Genomic DNA, 16,013 nt, shown 5'->3' with positions numbered 1-16,013 from the left:
ATTTCAATTCCAAGCTCTGATTTCTTTTCCCCCCCTATAAAACCACATCTCATAAATTGGACATTTTTCTGACTAAGACACCAAAAATGTCTAACTCATTTACACATCAAGGCTCACCAGAGACTTTCAGAAGGTGCATTATTCCAATCCTCCTAAAAATCCAATCTGCTGCCCAGTACATTTTTCACATTCATTAATGCTTCATTAAATCATTATTCATAGCTTGGATGGTGATGTGATTAGAAAAGAAATGGGAGACAACAGACAAAATAATTAAGGAAATGAAGCTCAGATTTAAATATTCAACATTCATTTTGACTGATTTCAGGGACACTTGTCTGGTGACTCACCAGAGCAAAGCAGAAAATATAACTGACAAGAGAACAGCATGACTGTCCAACATGATAAACATATTATGCTGTTAAGGCCACGCCTGGCACAGGCCTTTCATCTGTGGGCATCAAGCCTGACACATTGGTCATTGTCTGTTAAATGATTGACCGCCCCGTCTAGATGGCTATCATCTAAGCTAACCGGAGTCTGGTGATAATATCTGGAATGTGTGAAACCTGAGAAAGACAAAACAACACGCGTCTCAACCTGCACAGACCTGCAACTCCAGGAGATGGGAGATAGAGAGAGATGTGCGGAAGGAGGGGGGGGGTTGCAGGTAAGGGCCGGAGGGTTCGCTGGAAGAGGCAGCAAAGTCAAAAACAAACAGACAGAAACAGTGGGACATCATCATGGAGACAAAGACAAGTGGTGAAGGGGGCTAAAGGAGGAGGGTTGAGGGAGAGAGGGGGAAAGGTTTGACATAGTAATATGACTGAAAATGTCTTGCAGTCTCTCTCTCTTTAACCAACTGGACCCAACAGCAGATTTGACCCATTCTGTGCCACAACTTCCTCCTCTCACACAGAGCCCATGTATCTGCTTTTCAGGGAAAACCACAGGACAAAAATACCATCAACCCTTCCTCTCTTTTTAAGTGTACATACCCAAGGTCATACGCTGACGTGTGATGTTTTTGGCCTCCCATGAGATCTCACACCAGATGGGCCCGTGACCCTGAAGGTTATGCCTCTTATTGGACCCACACACTCACACATACACAATCATTCACCCTAATTTAAATGAAAGAAATTTACACTTCTGTAAGGTCTACATTTCCCACTGACATTTCATCAATATTGTGGCCCCTCCATTTTAGGTTACTCAAGCCTACCTCTTTTATGGGCCACGGAAAACCAAGGGCACGCGTGGTTAACAAGGTGGCATTAAGAACATAAGAAGTCTATGAGGAGGGACACCAGTTCAGAAAAAGCAGACTAAAGTGGTTCTTCATTTTAGTGATGAAAGGATTGTTTAGTCAATTGAAAGAAAATGAATCATCGATTCAATTAAAATTAAAAAATCCTTCAAGTAAAATATCAAACATTATCTGGTTCCAGCTTTTGAAATGTGAGAACTTGTGCTTTTATTGCTTTTAAATTATTCTAAATTGAATATCGTTGACAAAACAAGCACCTTGGGCTCTGAAAACTTTTGATGGACATTTTTTTTTTTTACTTTGTTCCCCTTTTACAGACAAAATATTTATTCAAAAATGTACCCCACAGATTAATTGAGAATGAAAATAAAACTGAAGAATATCAATAAACGGATTTCCTTCGCTCAACTAAAATACTACCTAGCGCCACCTCATTTCAGAAAATGGCGCCTCTATGCCTCCATTCTTACGCAAACACACAAACCATATGTTCAGTCAAGATACCACATCAAGAAAAACAATAGATCTACGATGTCAGAATAACTCAAAAAAAAAAAGAAAGAAAACAAGCGATGACAAGAAGATGGCATCAGACAGGCAGAGATTACAAGGATGACAGACACTGATTGGAAGAGAGAGAGAACAAATGTGGCAAAACTGGCATGAAGACGCTCTGCTGATCGCCAGCATACCAAGATTAAAGGAAAGATGAATCATAGGAAGGGAGTGTGTCGGGGTGTCCTTGTATCACTTTAATCATTGCTACTGCATACCACAGAGGCAGACAGTAATTAATTAATAGAGTGTATCCTGGAGAACCAGTACCTTCCTAATTTAGAGAACGAGTAACGTCAGTGAATACTTGGTGTCGGTCCAAGATCTCAGCTCGGGCTCTATCCTGGTTTCTGTCCAAGCAGATGAATCTCGTTGTTAGTGTTTACAGGAGCAGATGGTCCAGGTAGGCGTTGCAGGTGCTGCTTGTTTAGGATAATGGAGGAAATAAAACATCATATGGTGGGAAGACAAGCAGGTTGACTGCGTGTGTGTATATATTTTTGTATGTGTGTACAGAGGAGGCTTCTGGACTTGTGTAGGGGTGTTGAAGCTTAACTATCAACACCTCTGCTACTCTGGCACCATCTCATCCACCTCCTCCATCTTCAAGCGTCTGGTAATAATGTAGAGACGTTTGAATGGGTGGAGAGAGGTGAGGATAGAAGGGTAGGGTTAGATGGAGGGTAGCGGGCTGGACACCATTTAGAGCAAGATAAAGATGGAAAACTGCCTACTGGCATTCTTCACATTTTTAGCCATTTTTGAAGCTGACCTAAGAAAAAGAGACCATTGAAAATAGTTCACTTCAATTTAACAAAAGTTGCTGGAGAGGAAAAGAAAATGAAATGGGGAAAAATGAAAAGGGGTGAAATGAAATGCATCCCATATATTACAGACATCTGTGATCACATGACTATATTCATGGCTGCCAGCCTGTGCCTTTCATTATAAGAGTGGGGGATGGAGATATAAAGGAAACAAGATCCAGATAAAAGCAGACATGACACTACTGAACTTGTTTCAATTAGATGAACTCAAAGGCGGCGGTGGTGGAGGCACTGTGTAGCTGGACCTCCCATTAGCATCATTCATTCATTATTCATAACACTGTGTCCAAAATCACAGGCCTGTTCATAAAATATGTTTTCTTTTTTTTTAACCAAAGGCACAGATGACTTAAAGGATGAGTAAGCTATTCAATTTACATTTCATTCATTTTTTTCATTGTTATGATGTGAGTCACCAGTGTGAGTTCTCTTCAGTCCTCTGAGTCTGTATGTCACTAAATGTCATTTGAGAGCAGTGTGCTTTTGTAATGCCTGGGTTAGAATTACACATTCTGTGGTTGGGTTGGGAACCCTTGGGCAAATTTTGACATTTATGGTGGGGAGGGTAAGATGGTGTTTGCAGAGGCAGGCAAAAGCTTGTCCATACAGGTACATGGCAGGAAGGGGTAGAGTGAGGGAAGAGGGGTAAGGACAGGAAGGAGGGGGTGTCTGTCAAATCCAGGAAGAGGTGAGAAGAACTAAAGAACTGTGAGCCGAGGAATGTGGAAGAGAAGTAAGCCGAGTTGACGGACAGGAGACGTGGAGGCTGTCTGTCATCAGCAGAGCACCAGAATTTTCCATGACTTCAACTCTCCATCTCCGAGCAGAAAGGTAGCTGGAGGGCAGAGAAGCCACCCCTGTATCTCCATAATGAGCTGTGAAGCACAGGCTGAGGTGGCAGGCGAGGCAGGGAGACACATGGAGGCAACACTTGGAGGTAACATTCCAGCTTAAGTTTCAGCCGTGCACAAGTGAAGGCAGATGGGATGGAAAGACCCAGTAGATTGGGGACAATGTGTTCCCCAGATTAAAGAGGTATTATATACATTTAGCATACTAGAACCCAGATGCTCACCACCCTCATAAATCACACCAACTGGTTGCTTCACTCACAACATTTTGCAAATAAATGGCCACATATGGGAGTTATGCCACAAAATGTGCACTAGGCAAGATTTAATATATATAAAAATACAGCCATCTTATCTGCACAAAGTATAGAGCTACAGCAGGGAATTGCCTCGACTGAGCTCCAGTTTTTCCCAAATTGTAGTTATTTTTCCATTGAGACAACAGACGCAGGAAGTGAGGAATCAAAACTTCAGTAAAAACAAAACTTACTGAACTCACGGATGAACATGCCCTCACCAGCATTACTCAACATGATTTCTGCAATTCACACTCCTCTTCCCACCCACATGCATAATAACCTTATGTGAAAACAACCGATTGCAGCTTCTGTATTTATCTGATAATTCATGCCATTTTGGATTGTACTACACCCAAAGCAGCTGCTGCAAACAAACAGAAGCACTGCAGTGTGTCAGTGTTACCGGCTAATGTGGTTTATGGGCAGACCTGCAAGACCGAGCCTGGCCCAAGCTGATATGGAGGCTTGTTTCCACGCTCCAGAGCCAACCAGCCAATCATTTGGATATTGTCTCATGTTTGTACTGGAGGCTTTGGCTGCCCTCTGTGAGTCAACTGACTGATAATCCACTGCAGGGGCTCTGACCACATAGTTGAGTGGGAACAGACGGACACAAACAAGAAAAAAGAAACAGCAGAGAGAGAGAGGCAGTGGGATGTGGCAAAGAAATCAAATGAGCGAAAGACAGAATTGGGAGAGAGTCTTGGTGGTAACAGCAGTAGTGAAGAGAACAGAAGAGGAACTGAAAAAAGGTGAAAGTGTCAGAAGACAGGGAAGGGTGAGAAGACAGTGAAAGAAAGAAATGAGGACACAGAGAGAAAGAAGTGCAGACGGTGAGAAGTGAGAACATGCAACATGATCTCGTGTCCATGACCGTCCAGCTGTCTCTCCTTTTTCTCAGTCGCTGCCACCATTTCCTTTGTCCTGCTAAAAATTCTAACCCTGTCCGATGGGAAAAGGCAAAGAAAGAGAAACAGTGTGGGGAAAGGAGAAAGTGTCCGATGAAGGACAGGAGGTCCCGTTCTGATACTTGGATACAGGCGGAGCGAGGGAGGAGAGAACAGGTGGGTAGCTACAGGAAGACAAGTATGCCATTGTTTGGCCAGTACCAATGTAACCATAAGGTCCACGTCCCCTCAAACTGCTCCTAGCATGTAGCATCTCTCACTGATTTACCAACGAAAGTTAGCATTAGCTAGGGGTTTCTGCTGCATGCTGAGCTTTGACTTTGTTTGCCCTGTCATACCGATGGTGGGCCCGGCTTATATGCTCTCCTGAACCGTTACACCAACTGCCCCTAAACCAGCGCCAAACGGATACACACACACACACACACACACACACACAAACAGATGGGCCGAGGTGGGGAGTGTTTGTGTGGGTGAGGGGCTACAGAAAAGGGTGTAGGCAGTGGATGGTAGATTTTTTTTGGCTGGCTCTACCTTGCTAACTTCCTTGCCAAGGAGAGCAGGCTCTAATTCTGACAGCCGTGATCATATAGCACCAGCTGGTAAGCCAGGAGCCACAACCATGGCGGCACAATATGATGCAATGCAAACAGGGAAAGAAACTACCATCAATTTAAGAGAGGAAGAGAGGAATGAGAGATAGTGAAGCTATTGAACATGAAAATACAGGAAAGAAAAGCTTGACATCGAAAATATTAACTTGGAGACATAATTTTAACATAAAGGCCCTCTAATTGTCAAGAACAAAGGATGAAGGAGGGAGAGAAAGAAAGAAAGAAAGCAGAGAAATGCGGAAACAAAAGAAAAGGCCAGTAAGAAAGACTGAGGAAAGTGAATGAAAGGGAAAAGAAAACGAGAGGTGGTTCTGGCCATGTGAGGCCCCTTAAGTGTAGTGGTGGGCTCTGCTTCAAGTCCACCACTGTCCCATCACCAGCTGGCACTGCCATCAGCGTGGGATTGGACACACACAGACGCGCACACACACACACCTATTTATAACGTCCGTTAAGTCCGGATTCCAGTTCACGTTGGGGTTGCAGTAATGTTCACATGCTCCCAACAGCCCTGACTGCTCCAAGTGACGGGTGCCCACACACACAGCCGGGGTCCTGTCCCACACCCGCAGCTAACTCTCAGCTTTGTCACACGCACACAGACTGCGGTGTTAGTTCAGTTAATGGGGTATGCATTCCAGACACACACACTGGACACACATTCAAATACCCAGACACCTCTTCTCATAAGTATGTAGATGCGCACACACTTTGACATACTTAAGCACCTGCATGCATACATGTATTCGTCCATGCGTGCACAATCACAGGGACCACCATTCGTCGCCCTTTCACTGTGCCTCATCGTGCTGCCCTCCTCCACTCGCTTCACTCTACACCTCCTCTCCATTCCTCTCTCCTTCCCTCTCCTTCTCTTTCCTTCTCTCTCTCTCTCTCTCTCTCTGCTGTGTGTGTAATCAGCCCAGCATTAATACCTGCATTCCAACAGCCTACAGGAATGTCTTAACAATGTGGCCTTGTTCAGGTGCAGAGAGAGAAAGACCTCACTGAAAAATACATTACAAAAGTGCTGCAGTGAGGAGACTGATGATTTGAGATGAACGCAGTTGAGTGGAATACACTTGGCTCTCATGCTGCCTCTAACACTTGAGGCCAATCCATAAAAAAACCACACACTCATACATGCATATAGTATATCAGTCAAGTACACCGCATTGTGAACTCTTGTGACCACCATATACCTGAGCAATGCTGCTTTACCAGTGAGTGATGATTCATTATTATAGTTCATTGATAGTTGATGGTATCATATAGTGAGGATAGATTATATCATGTTGTTTTACAACATGAGTAGTCCAAATTATAGGTGCAACGATCTGTCATCTGTTTTTATTAAGAGAACAAAAGACATTTGAAATCTTTGGTTTTAGAAGTCTGTGATGAGTATTTTTTAGTTATTTAATTTTTGTGATTTTATAGACCAATTCATTGATTTAAAGGAGAAAATATTCACAGCAAACTGCAAATAAAAACAAAAGAGGTCATTGTATGTTTTGGTTTTTACGTGCAACTTCATTATTTCATATGTGACTGGCCATGCTGTGATATATTTCAATGTGGAAAAATATTCTCATTTATATAATGATATTGATTTCCAGCCGTAAGTAGAAGCGAGACATAATGAAAAGCAGTGACATACTGAATGCTCCATCATCCTCCCATCCTCCCTCAATCCCTCCCCCTGCCTGTCCCCCTTTGTCAGGCCTTATTATTGAACATGTGTCCTCTCTGCCCCTGCCATTAACCAGCCCCACCCTCACACACAGCTTTCAATGCACAAGGCACACACACACAGTACACTGCACACTCCCAAACTGCTAATTGACATGTGGAGTCGGTGCATCTTTCATCATTCTCCACGGAGACAAATCTTGAAGTGTGTGTGTGATGTGAGTGGGGAATGGGATCAAAGGGGGTCCCTCCGAGCGGCCTGTTCTAGACCTCTCAGCCTCTCTCAACACTCCATCAGGAAGCCAGGAAAGGCTGAATATATAGCGCAGTCTCCTTTCACAAATACTACAACCGAACAGTATGTTCAGCTGACTTCTACTTGATAATCATTCAGTACGAATAATTGTTAACTAAATTTGGTCTTGCTGCCACAACATGCCCGCCAGGGCAGAATGCAAGATGCTCTTGAGGCAAAATACTGGGGTTATAATTACTTTAGCCCTAATAACAAGAGGCTAAATCAGTTACGAACTCTGTAACTCTAACATTATCCCCACAATAACTATCCATCACATTTGTTGTTCTGCAGATTGCACAGACATGTAATTGGGAATCATTTAGCCTGATGGAGTCATAACCCAATTGAATGCTATTGATTTTGGATTAAATATTCAAATGGATCAGGAGAAAGCCCGTACTTGTTTCCTGCTAAGCTGAATCAAAATGAAGCTATGAAACTTGACACTCCTTGTATTACTAGAATATGGACACAAATGATGAGCAACACAGGAGATTCAGCTTTGAAATTGCCAACGCAAATACGTCTCAAAAGTGCCCTTGCCTTAGTGGATCTGCAAAAAGAAACTCAAGTGCTTTCCTCCGCCGCCACACTGCACTGATGCAACTTTATGAATACTGTTACACCAGCAGGAAGTGACTATATGTGTTCTGGTCTCATTATTGTCATTAGGTGAACTGTCAAAAAACAAGATCATCTTCCCCTACTGCTAAGAATAAGAATCAGCAGATATTTCAGACATCATGCCTCTAGTGGCTCTGTTCCGGCTACTGTGGCAATTAGACAACACATGGTGAAGAGGATGCATGTATTTTGTGTCGGTCCCTGGCAGGGATGAGAGACAGATGATGGATGCAAGGTGAGACAAAGTTAGAGGAAAGACAGATGAGTGTGAGAGATGTATAGATGCTCGGCATAAAGTAGGCCGACCAGCGAATTCCAGGGAGAAATGTAGCTAACAGAGAGAAAAGGGACTCACACTAAAGTTAAGAACACAACGTGACTTGAGGAGAACATTAACAGTCAGAGCACGGTAACTTTACTCCTCTACTTTTCTCTTTCAAAGTCAAGTTCACACAGGCAGAGAGGAGGAACTTTAGTGCTGTGGTCGTTGTTTCAGAGGGGCTCAGGTAAGCGAAACCTCAATAAAACAAAGACGAGTTATGACCTTAGGCGAGTAGCCTGACTCGGAAGCCCTGAAAACTGACACTGGATCTGTTCAGTGATGACACCCTTACCTCTATACCTCTCACGTAACGCGGGGAACCCCCTTTTCTCACACATGATTTCAGACACGAAGTCATAGCGAACATCCAACACACAGATCCAAATACTTGTGTTGTAATACAAATACCACCTGTGAATCTCAAACACATCCACAACCCCTCTTCCCCTCCTCCACCCTCTGCTCCTCCTCTTCCTTTCCAGCATGGAGGATTAATGTTCCCACTGCTGTCTCCCAGGTCCCCCCGGCCCAGTTAAAGCAATAAGATCTCATTGTCAAACAGTGACCAGCCTCACTGGAGAGGTTAACCACCGCTGCTTAACCATTAACTAGATTAAAGTCGGGGGGCGCAGGAATGTTCTCTGACAGATGTAAAAGGGAGATTGGACATGAAAAGTGGTTCAAAAGCAAGAAGAGTAATCATTGCGGTGTTGGCCTACCTTTGTGACAGTGGTCTAACTAAATTTGCTCTCACACACAGGTGTACAAATATGTAAACACAGAGCATTCTGTAGCCCAGTGAACTTTCAGTCACCCTCATCTCATGGTTATCATTATGCGATACAGATAAGGGAGAAAAAGAATCCCTTGAGGCTCCACCGTCATATTTCTGAAACCACTCCTTAGGAAGCAAGAATAACTGGGTCAGAGGTGCATTCAAATATCTGTCCACAGGCTAAAAAATGTGCCTCAGTGACATGGGAACGGTTTAAAATGATGTACTTTGTGTAATTTTGTAGAGGCATTTTCTGCGATGTCAAATAAAAACTCGAAGGGACAAACACGTTAAGTTAGTGGTGCGTTCACAGCAAACATACAGTAGTAGTTTCTCCTTCCCCCACACCAGGCCAAGCCAGTGGTGTGGAAAGACACAAGGTGGTAATGGAACCCAAGTGTGTCTGTGTGTGTGTGAAGGAAGGGGGGTGCTTTTTTTGGAGGGGTGCATTCAACAACTGCTGCTGAGGCAACTGTTGATGTCTGAAAAGCAACAGCTTGCAGGGCTCCCGGAGGACACGCTGCCAGCCAACAGTCAGATGGAGGGTTTAGGGTTGGAGGGGCGCAGGGGTTAGGATTTCTTCTCTACTGCCAGGAAAATGATCTCCTTGGCCACAGATCCAGGCTTTTCCATGACATTCCCCATTCCTAATTGGTATTCCTCAATCCTGACGTACTCCGCCTGTCTGATCCTCACTAATGCTATCTCTGCCTTTATTGCTTTTGTTCGTTTTAACCCCCCCCCCTGCATGCTATTTGATTGATGAAAACAACTGGGTACAAGAGGAGTACTATAAAACCCATTTCTTTCTGTGGCAGACACAAAACATGTGGGCCATCCCATTTCCTTGCTGTTTTATGACACAGATTTGTACAGCACGTGGCTAAAAAAGCTTTGTATATTCCTTCACCAAACACATTGAGAAATAGAGGCTCTTATCCACATCTTACTACAGCACTCTCCCGCTAAATGGATTGGCAGCACTTAACCTCGTCTCCCGAAAAGAGCTTTGTGAATTTTCAATTTTGCTTCAACCCTGAATTGCCTCCCCCACCACCACCATCACATACACAGATGAGGAGACAAGGACACATAGACAGAGACAGCTTCTTTTCAAGGCTGCATTTGAAATTACCCATCATCATCATCTTCCTCCCCTGAGACAAGAACAAGACTGCACAGTGGCAACACAATAGTCAGCTGTAATCATCTCTCATCCCATCCCTTGATCTCTTTCTGTGCGTCCCTTCCTCCGTGCTTCCTTCCTTCCCTCCCTACAACTCCCCCTAATGACAAGACTGCATCCTTAAAGCAGCAGGCCAAACCAAAACAACCTCTTTTCCACCTTCTTCTTAATATGCGTGACAATGAATATTATTCATTGTAATAACGTCATTACACTTTTTCACAACTATAAAACAACTTTAAATTGAGATTCAAACCCAGACAGTGGCAGAGAAAGACACCATACTGGAATGTGATCTTTGGAAAGTGAAGAACAGGAAACATGCCAAGCGGGGGAGGACGGTCATTCTTATTTTAAAATTATCAATACTGGCCATAAATCTGCTGAGGGACGGCTCTAGGGATGGGCGTAAAGAGCAAACAGAGCCCTCTCCCACTAAAAACACAGCAGGCAATCTTCCTGACGCTATGCAGGGTTATTAACTGTGAGCCACGCAACAAAAGCACAGTGGTCACCACAGGCAAAGACAACATGGTAAATCACCGTGAGCAAACACACGCACAAACTCAAGTGGACGTGAATAAAGTAAAAGAGAGAGGGTAGACAAGAGAGAGAAGATAAAGCAACAGGCAGACAGACAAAGATAAGAAGGAAAGAGATGGGAACACAGACAAAGCTAATCTGGAGAAATACACCTTTTGTTTATGTATGAGTACCTGTGGAAGTATGTGTGTGTAATCACAGCTTTGGCTGCTGCTCTTTTGAAGCTCTTGTGGGGATACGAGGATGAAAAAGCAGGGGGGATAAACTTTTCCGTCTCTGCTGTGAACCACATCATTCTTGCTAACTGACTTCAAACCAGGATTAACCACGTGCATGCAACCTACCATCTGCTGATGCCCAGTTGCCGGTGCTGACTGCCAGCTCACCAGCTAACATCAGGGTGCTATAAAAACCACTGTAATTGACTTTAATGTGTCATTTCCTGCAAATGATAAACACCAGTGGGTATGTGAAAGGCTAGTGAGCTCAAATCCCCTTCTCAGTGCTCAATAATTACTAAATGGACTTCCTAACACAAGTGAGCCAGAACATGCCTTTATTTTAACTGACTAATGTTTAACTGGTGCCCCATGGTTGTTCGGCTGAGTGAAACCCAGTCAAACCACAAGAATGCACCCTGGCTGTGAACAGACTCCAGCTTTGCACCTATAACACTGCCACTAGACTGTGAGATGGAAGCCGCATTGTGGCCGTTTGTTTGTTTGTGGATTACTGCCTGTGACTTGTGGCGAGAGGGGGTGTTAAAGCGAGAAAGGAAGCCCTCCTCCTTAGAATCTCAGGTGATGACAAACAAACACATACATTACAGAGCGAGCTCCGACGTGTCCAGAGGAATGCCACTCATTCCATCTCAGTGCTCTACTCCGTCAATGTCACACACACACACACACATTCAAAAAAACACAGAGGGGAATGAATCACCTCAATAACTACAACCCCACCATTCCAAAGCCCACTCCCCCAGAGGCCTAAATGACAAGGGGGCAAACATGGACTTGCTCTCCCAAAGCAGCCAGTATCAATCTGTCACTCACTGCTATACGAGCTAAGCTTTCCAGTGTTGCGTAACACCAGAATCCTGCAATTAGGGCCTTCCATGTACGGTACACATTATGTGCACATCTGCGTGTAAATGTGTGGTTGTGCCAGCAAACCCTTATTGCTCAGCGAATGTATGCTACCTATTCATATTTTTGCATTCATGTATTAAAGAATGTGCACGTTTGTATGCTTGCAAAAAACTAAAACCAAGTGACCGGGGACAGTTGTAAAAGAAGTCCCCTGGCTTTTATCTCCTCATGGCTAAATGGCTCTTTTTCTGGCCTAATACCATAATAATTGCACATGGCTGCAGGGGGTGCACTTTTGATGCAGCGCTGGCAGGGGGCAGAAATTAAAAGTGAGGAAATGACTGTGGGAATTAAGGCGGCGATAGACAAAGAGACTGACGCTGCGTGTTAGACTTTAACGCCTTGAACTCAGCTGATGCTTGTCACTACGATTCTTTCCACCTGTTCCTGACCACTTTGGAGTCTCTACAGTTTAGCTCAAACTCATCTGACCATTTGACTCTCCTTTTGTCTCTTTGCCTTAATGTCACCTTGTTCCTTTTATCCCCCAAAACTTGCAAAAATCAAAGTAAAGGGAGAAACTAAGGCAATGCTAGAGTTACTGTGAAGTTATTGCTTCTATAAAATACCCCCAAAAAGCACTGGTTGTATTTTACCTACCTTATGTAACTTTGTACTTTGTAGCCTTGTAACTAACTCACGAGGGTAGAGTGTTGTAATGTATTTACTTCAACATCTGCTGAGAAACTGACTTATTTTGACTGTTGAGACTGTGCTATCACAAACTTTAGACACCTAAAGTGAAGCCATATTTCAGCATGTTTCCGCTGTTGAAGCCTGGACTGCGATGAAAAAGGCAATGGCATCTCAGGAGCGCAGAGTAGGAGTCATTTACCAACATGTCTGGCGAGCAAGTCAAAAGGTCAGAGCGATCCTGGGCACAGGCATGCTGAGCACCTTGGGGCACCTCGGGCTGTCATGAACCACATCCATGTGTCACAACTACATACATAAATACAAGCATACATGCTTTGGGACATGTAGTCACACTTAAAGGAGATGACACACATCTGGGCATTACGTGTCCCCTGGTTCTATTCAGTGCACTACCATGTTCAGAGCTGACATAATTGGAAGTTGCAAGTGTGTGACCAGTAATTGTGAGAATGTGGGTCTGTGTGACGGAATCCAAATGAGACCCAGCAAGACCTGCTATTATTAGACACAACTATGCTAGAGAGAGCTAAAGAAAGAGAGAGAGAGGGCACAAGACTTCAGTAACAAAGGGATTTAGCAAACTTTCTCTTCGAAGAAGTCAACATTTGTAACACCAAAGTGAAGTAATGACTTTCCCTCGCTCAGACTTCAGAGCAGCATGGAAGGAACGGGGTGAGCTCAGCACCTGGAGCTGAGCCTTTAAATCAATGCACCACAGCTGTACAGAGGGATGTGTGATCTACACTGCATCCATCAATTACAAGGTACTTTTTAATAGGCACCTGTTAAAAGGCTCCATGAAGGGCAGACAGACAGCAAAGCACAACTGTCTCTGAGGCCAGAGAGGAGGGGGGGGGGGGTCAGTCGTAAAAAAATAGATCTGGGCAGTGGTGTTAAGAGGAGAGAAACGCTAAACCAGGTAAATGATGATATACAAGCTATGTTTGTATAAAAGGAAAAGAAACTGCTACACATTGAAGGGCTGCTATGAAAAATATTAAAAGATGCAGTGAGTGCAGAGAGAGAGAAGAGATAGAGAACATAGAGAGAGGGGAGTCGCCCACTCCAGCCCCGCCCTTTAGCTCATCCTGCTTCAAACCAGCACAGGCTGCCTGCACTGGCAAGCAATTAGAAGTAGCTTTCACAAAATGGCCAAAAAGCATTCTAGCAAATTTGATCTTGACACACACGCAGTCACATAGGACCCATTGAAGGCTGTAACATATACTTCCAAGTCAAACAAATGAAAAACATAAAAAAAAGTAAACTATTTTGCATTTTATAAGGACATTAACATACTACGTTGACACTAAAATAAGTTTTAAAACACCATGAAGTACAGTGGAACCATAATCTCACTAGCTGAGCTGTAGATAGTCAGAGGGAAAACATGGGTGTTAAATCTCCATGGTAAACGTATGAGTTCAATAATTAACTTGTAGAGCACCACAGCGACTATATAAACTTAGTTTTGGGCAGAAATCAAAAACTTTTCTTTGGAGAAGATCATATAAGGCCAAATTCAAGTTGAATTTAAATTGGCTTAGTCTTCTGGCAGCACCCAGGGGTGCTGAGGGTGAGGCGCACTGCCAGCAAAGGAGACGCAAATCCCGCAGATCAGACATCAAAGACCTGGAAACTGCACCCAGCAGCCAGACATAGCAGCATGATTGAGACGGGCAACATGGTCTTCAAAATAAAAGGTGAACATTTCTCACAGCTGGGGAAGGAAATATGTGTCCAAAACATTTTGGAAGCCTTTCTTTGTAGATGTATAATTATTAAATTATTAAATCTACACTTTATCTACACATGACAGATTATTGAAATGTGTTCTGTTTTGACAGTTCAGTATGTTTTATCCTGGCTGCATGGAGGTGTTTGGCATTAGGCTATATTGGATTGGAAGCGGTGTCCAGGGGGAAATAACGACTTGCCGCAGTCCTGTGCGCTAAGAAGTGCACTGAAGTGCGGAGCTCAGATTTACCGCACAAGTAGCTACAAAGAGCCACCATTAACCCTTAAAACATCCCACCAGTATAGGTAACAGATAAATATCGGGGCTGCGAAACCTGACGGCCACTGCTGAGTATTTTACCAGTTTGGCTACTGTTGAAACATGTCGTACATGTCGTTGTCGGGATTGATCCGGTTTTCCACCTGCTATCGGCGTGTTCGGACTTATCTGAGTAGCCGCTAACGGGATGTTCCACAATCAGGAGCGAACAACCAAACCTCAACGTGTTTGATTTAGGAGAACAACTTACTGAGCCGCCTCTGGCCGCGGCGTGCACAGACAGGTTTGTCCAGAAAGCAGCGGACCTCTTAACTCGAAGTCCGCGAAAGAGGAAAGTCTAAATCTGCAGCCTGAAGCAACGAAAAACTAACCAGCAAGGTGTCCAAAGCGCTATAAAGTTACTAAGAGAGGTTACAATTTATAAATTGTAGCGGAAAGTATCAGAGAGATTTACCTTGAAATGCCCAGAGCAGCAAGGTGCACAAGAGCGACGTGCGTCCAAATGTTATCCCGTCCATGGTCGCTTTTCTAACTTTTTCAAGGAGAAGTATTCACTTTTGTTTTTAGGTTGTAGAGTGTGGAGAGCTGGCAGCAGCAAGTCTTCTTTCTTCTTTCAATGCTCCAAAGCTTTCTGGACCTCTCTCTCTCTCTCTCTCTCTCTCTGCAAAAGGAGTGCCTCTCTCTCTCTCTCTCTCTCTCTCTCTCTCTCTCTCTCTCTCTCTCCACACACACAGAAATCTGATGCTGGTGGTAGTCTTTCTTGGTTGATATATTTGCACAAAAGGTGACCCCCTCCCTCCTCCTCCTCCCAATACAACCCCCTCCTCTCTCTCTCTGAAAAGACCTGCTTGACTAATCACGTATAGGTCTACAGGGGCCCGCAGGATTTCTTAAAAGTAAGTTAAAAGTGATTTTATCATGAGGCTCTCTGACTCATAGCAACTCCAAAAATGTACCCTGAGACAAAATAAGTCTTAAAAATAAGTTTCATCAGGATGATATAGAGATAAATTCACTGAGGAACCAGAAGTAAAGAAATGTATAAACTCACATTAAACTTAAGATACCTTCAGTACCTTCACCTTATTTTTGTTTAGAGTATTATCAACGTGGCAAACTTAACTTTTAAATTTCATTTATTTTTTTACCTGGCGAGGTAATGTCGCAGCATTGAAAAGAAAACTCATATTAGCCTTAATAAAATAGGCTGTAATTAACTGTTGATTAAGTAGGACATTGGAAAAGATGCAATTTCGCAATTGTAGACATGGGAAGTGATTTTCATCCACAATAGCTAAAGGCTAGTAAATTAATCTAGCAGGTTACTAATCATCATTCAGAGGTCTTGAATTACCCAAAAACTAATTGGTTGGAAAAACCAGCTTTCCTTAGACGCTTTGTTCCATAGACACATTTCCTGCCCT

General features: G+C 43.6%; 1 protein-coding gene across 1 annotated transcript in view; it reads right to left on the bottom strand.

Moving 5' to 3' along the window:
• The window catches only part of bcam (basal cell adhesion molecule (Lutheran blood group)), a 47,175-nt gene extending 32,005 nt beyond the window's left edge, over positions 1-15,170 (bottom strand). The window contains exon 1 of the mRNA XM_070911931.1: positions 15,044-15,170. Within this exon, the coding sequence (XP_070768032.1) occupies positions 15,044-15,107 (64 nt within the window). The 5' untranslated portion in view covers positions 15,108-15,170. The remainder of the gene's footprint in view (positions 1-15,043) is intronic.
• Between the last annotated feature and the right edge of the window lie 843 nt (positions 15,171-16,013).

This window comes from Enoplosus armatus, chromosome 9, assembly GCF_043641665.1.
Source record: "Enoplosus armatus isolate fEnoArm2 chromosome 9, fEnoArm2.hap1, whole genome shotgun sequence".
NCBI classification, from domain to species: domain Eukaryota; kingdom Metazoa; phylum Chordata; class Actinopteri; order Centrarchiformes; family Enoplosidae; genus Enoplosus; species Enoplosus armatus.
Note: the sequence above shows the minus strand (reverse complement) of the source record. Positions and strands in the feature narration are given on the sequence as shown.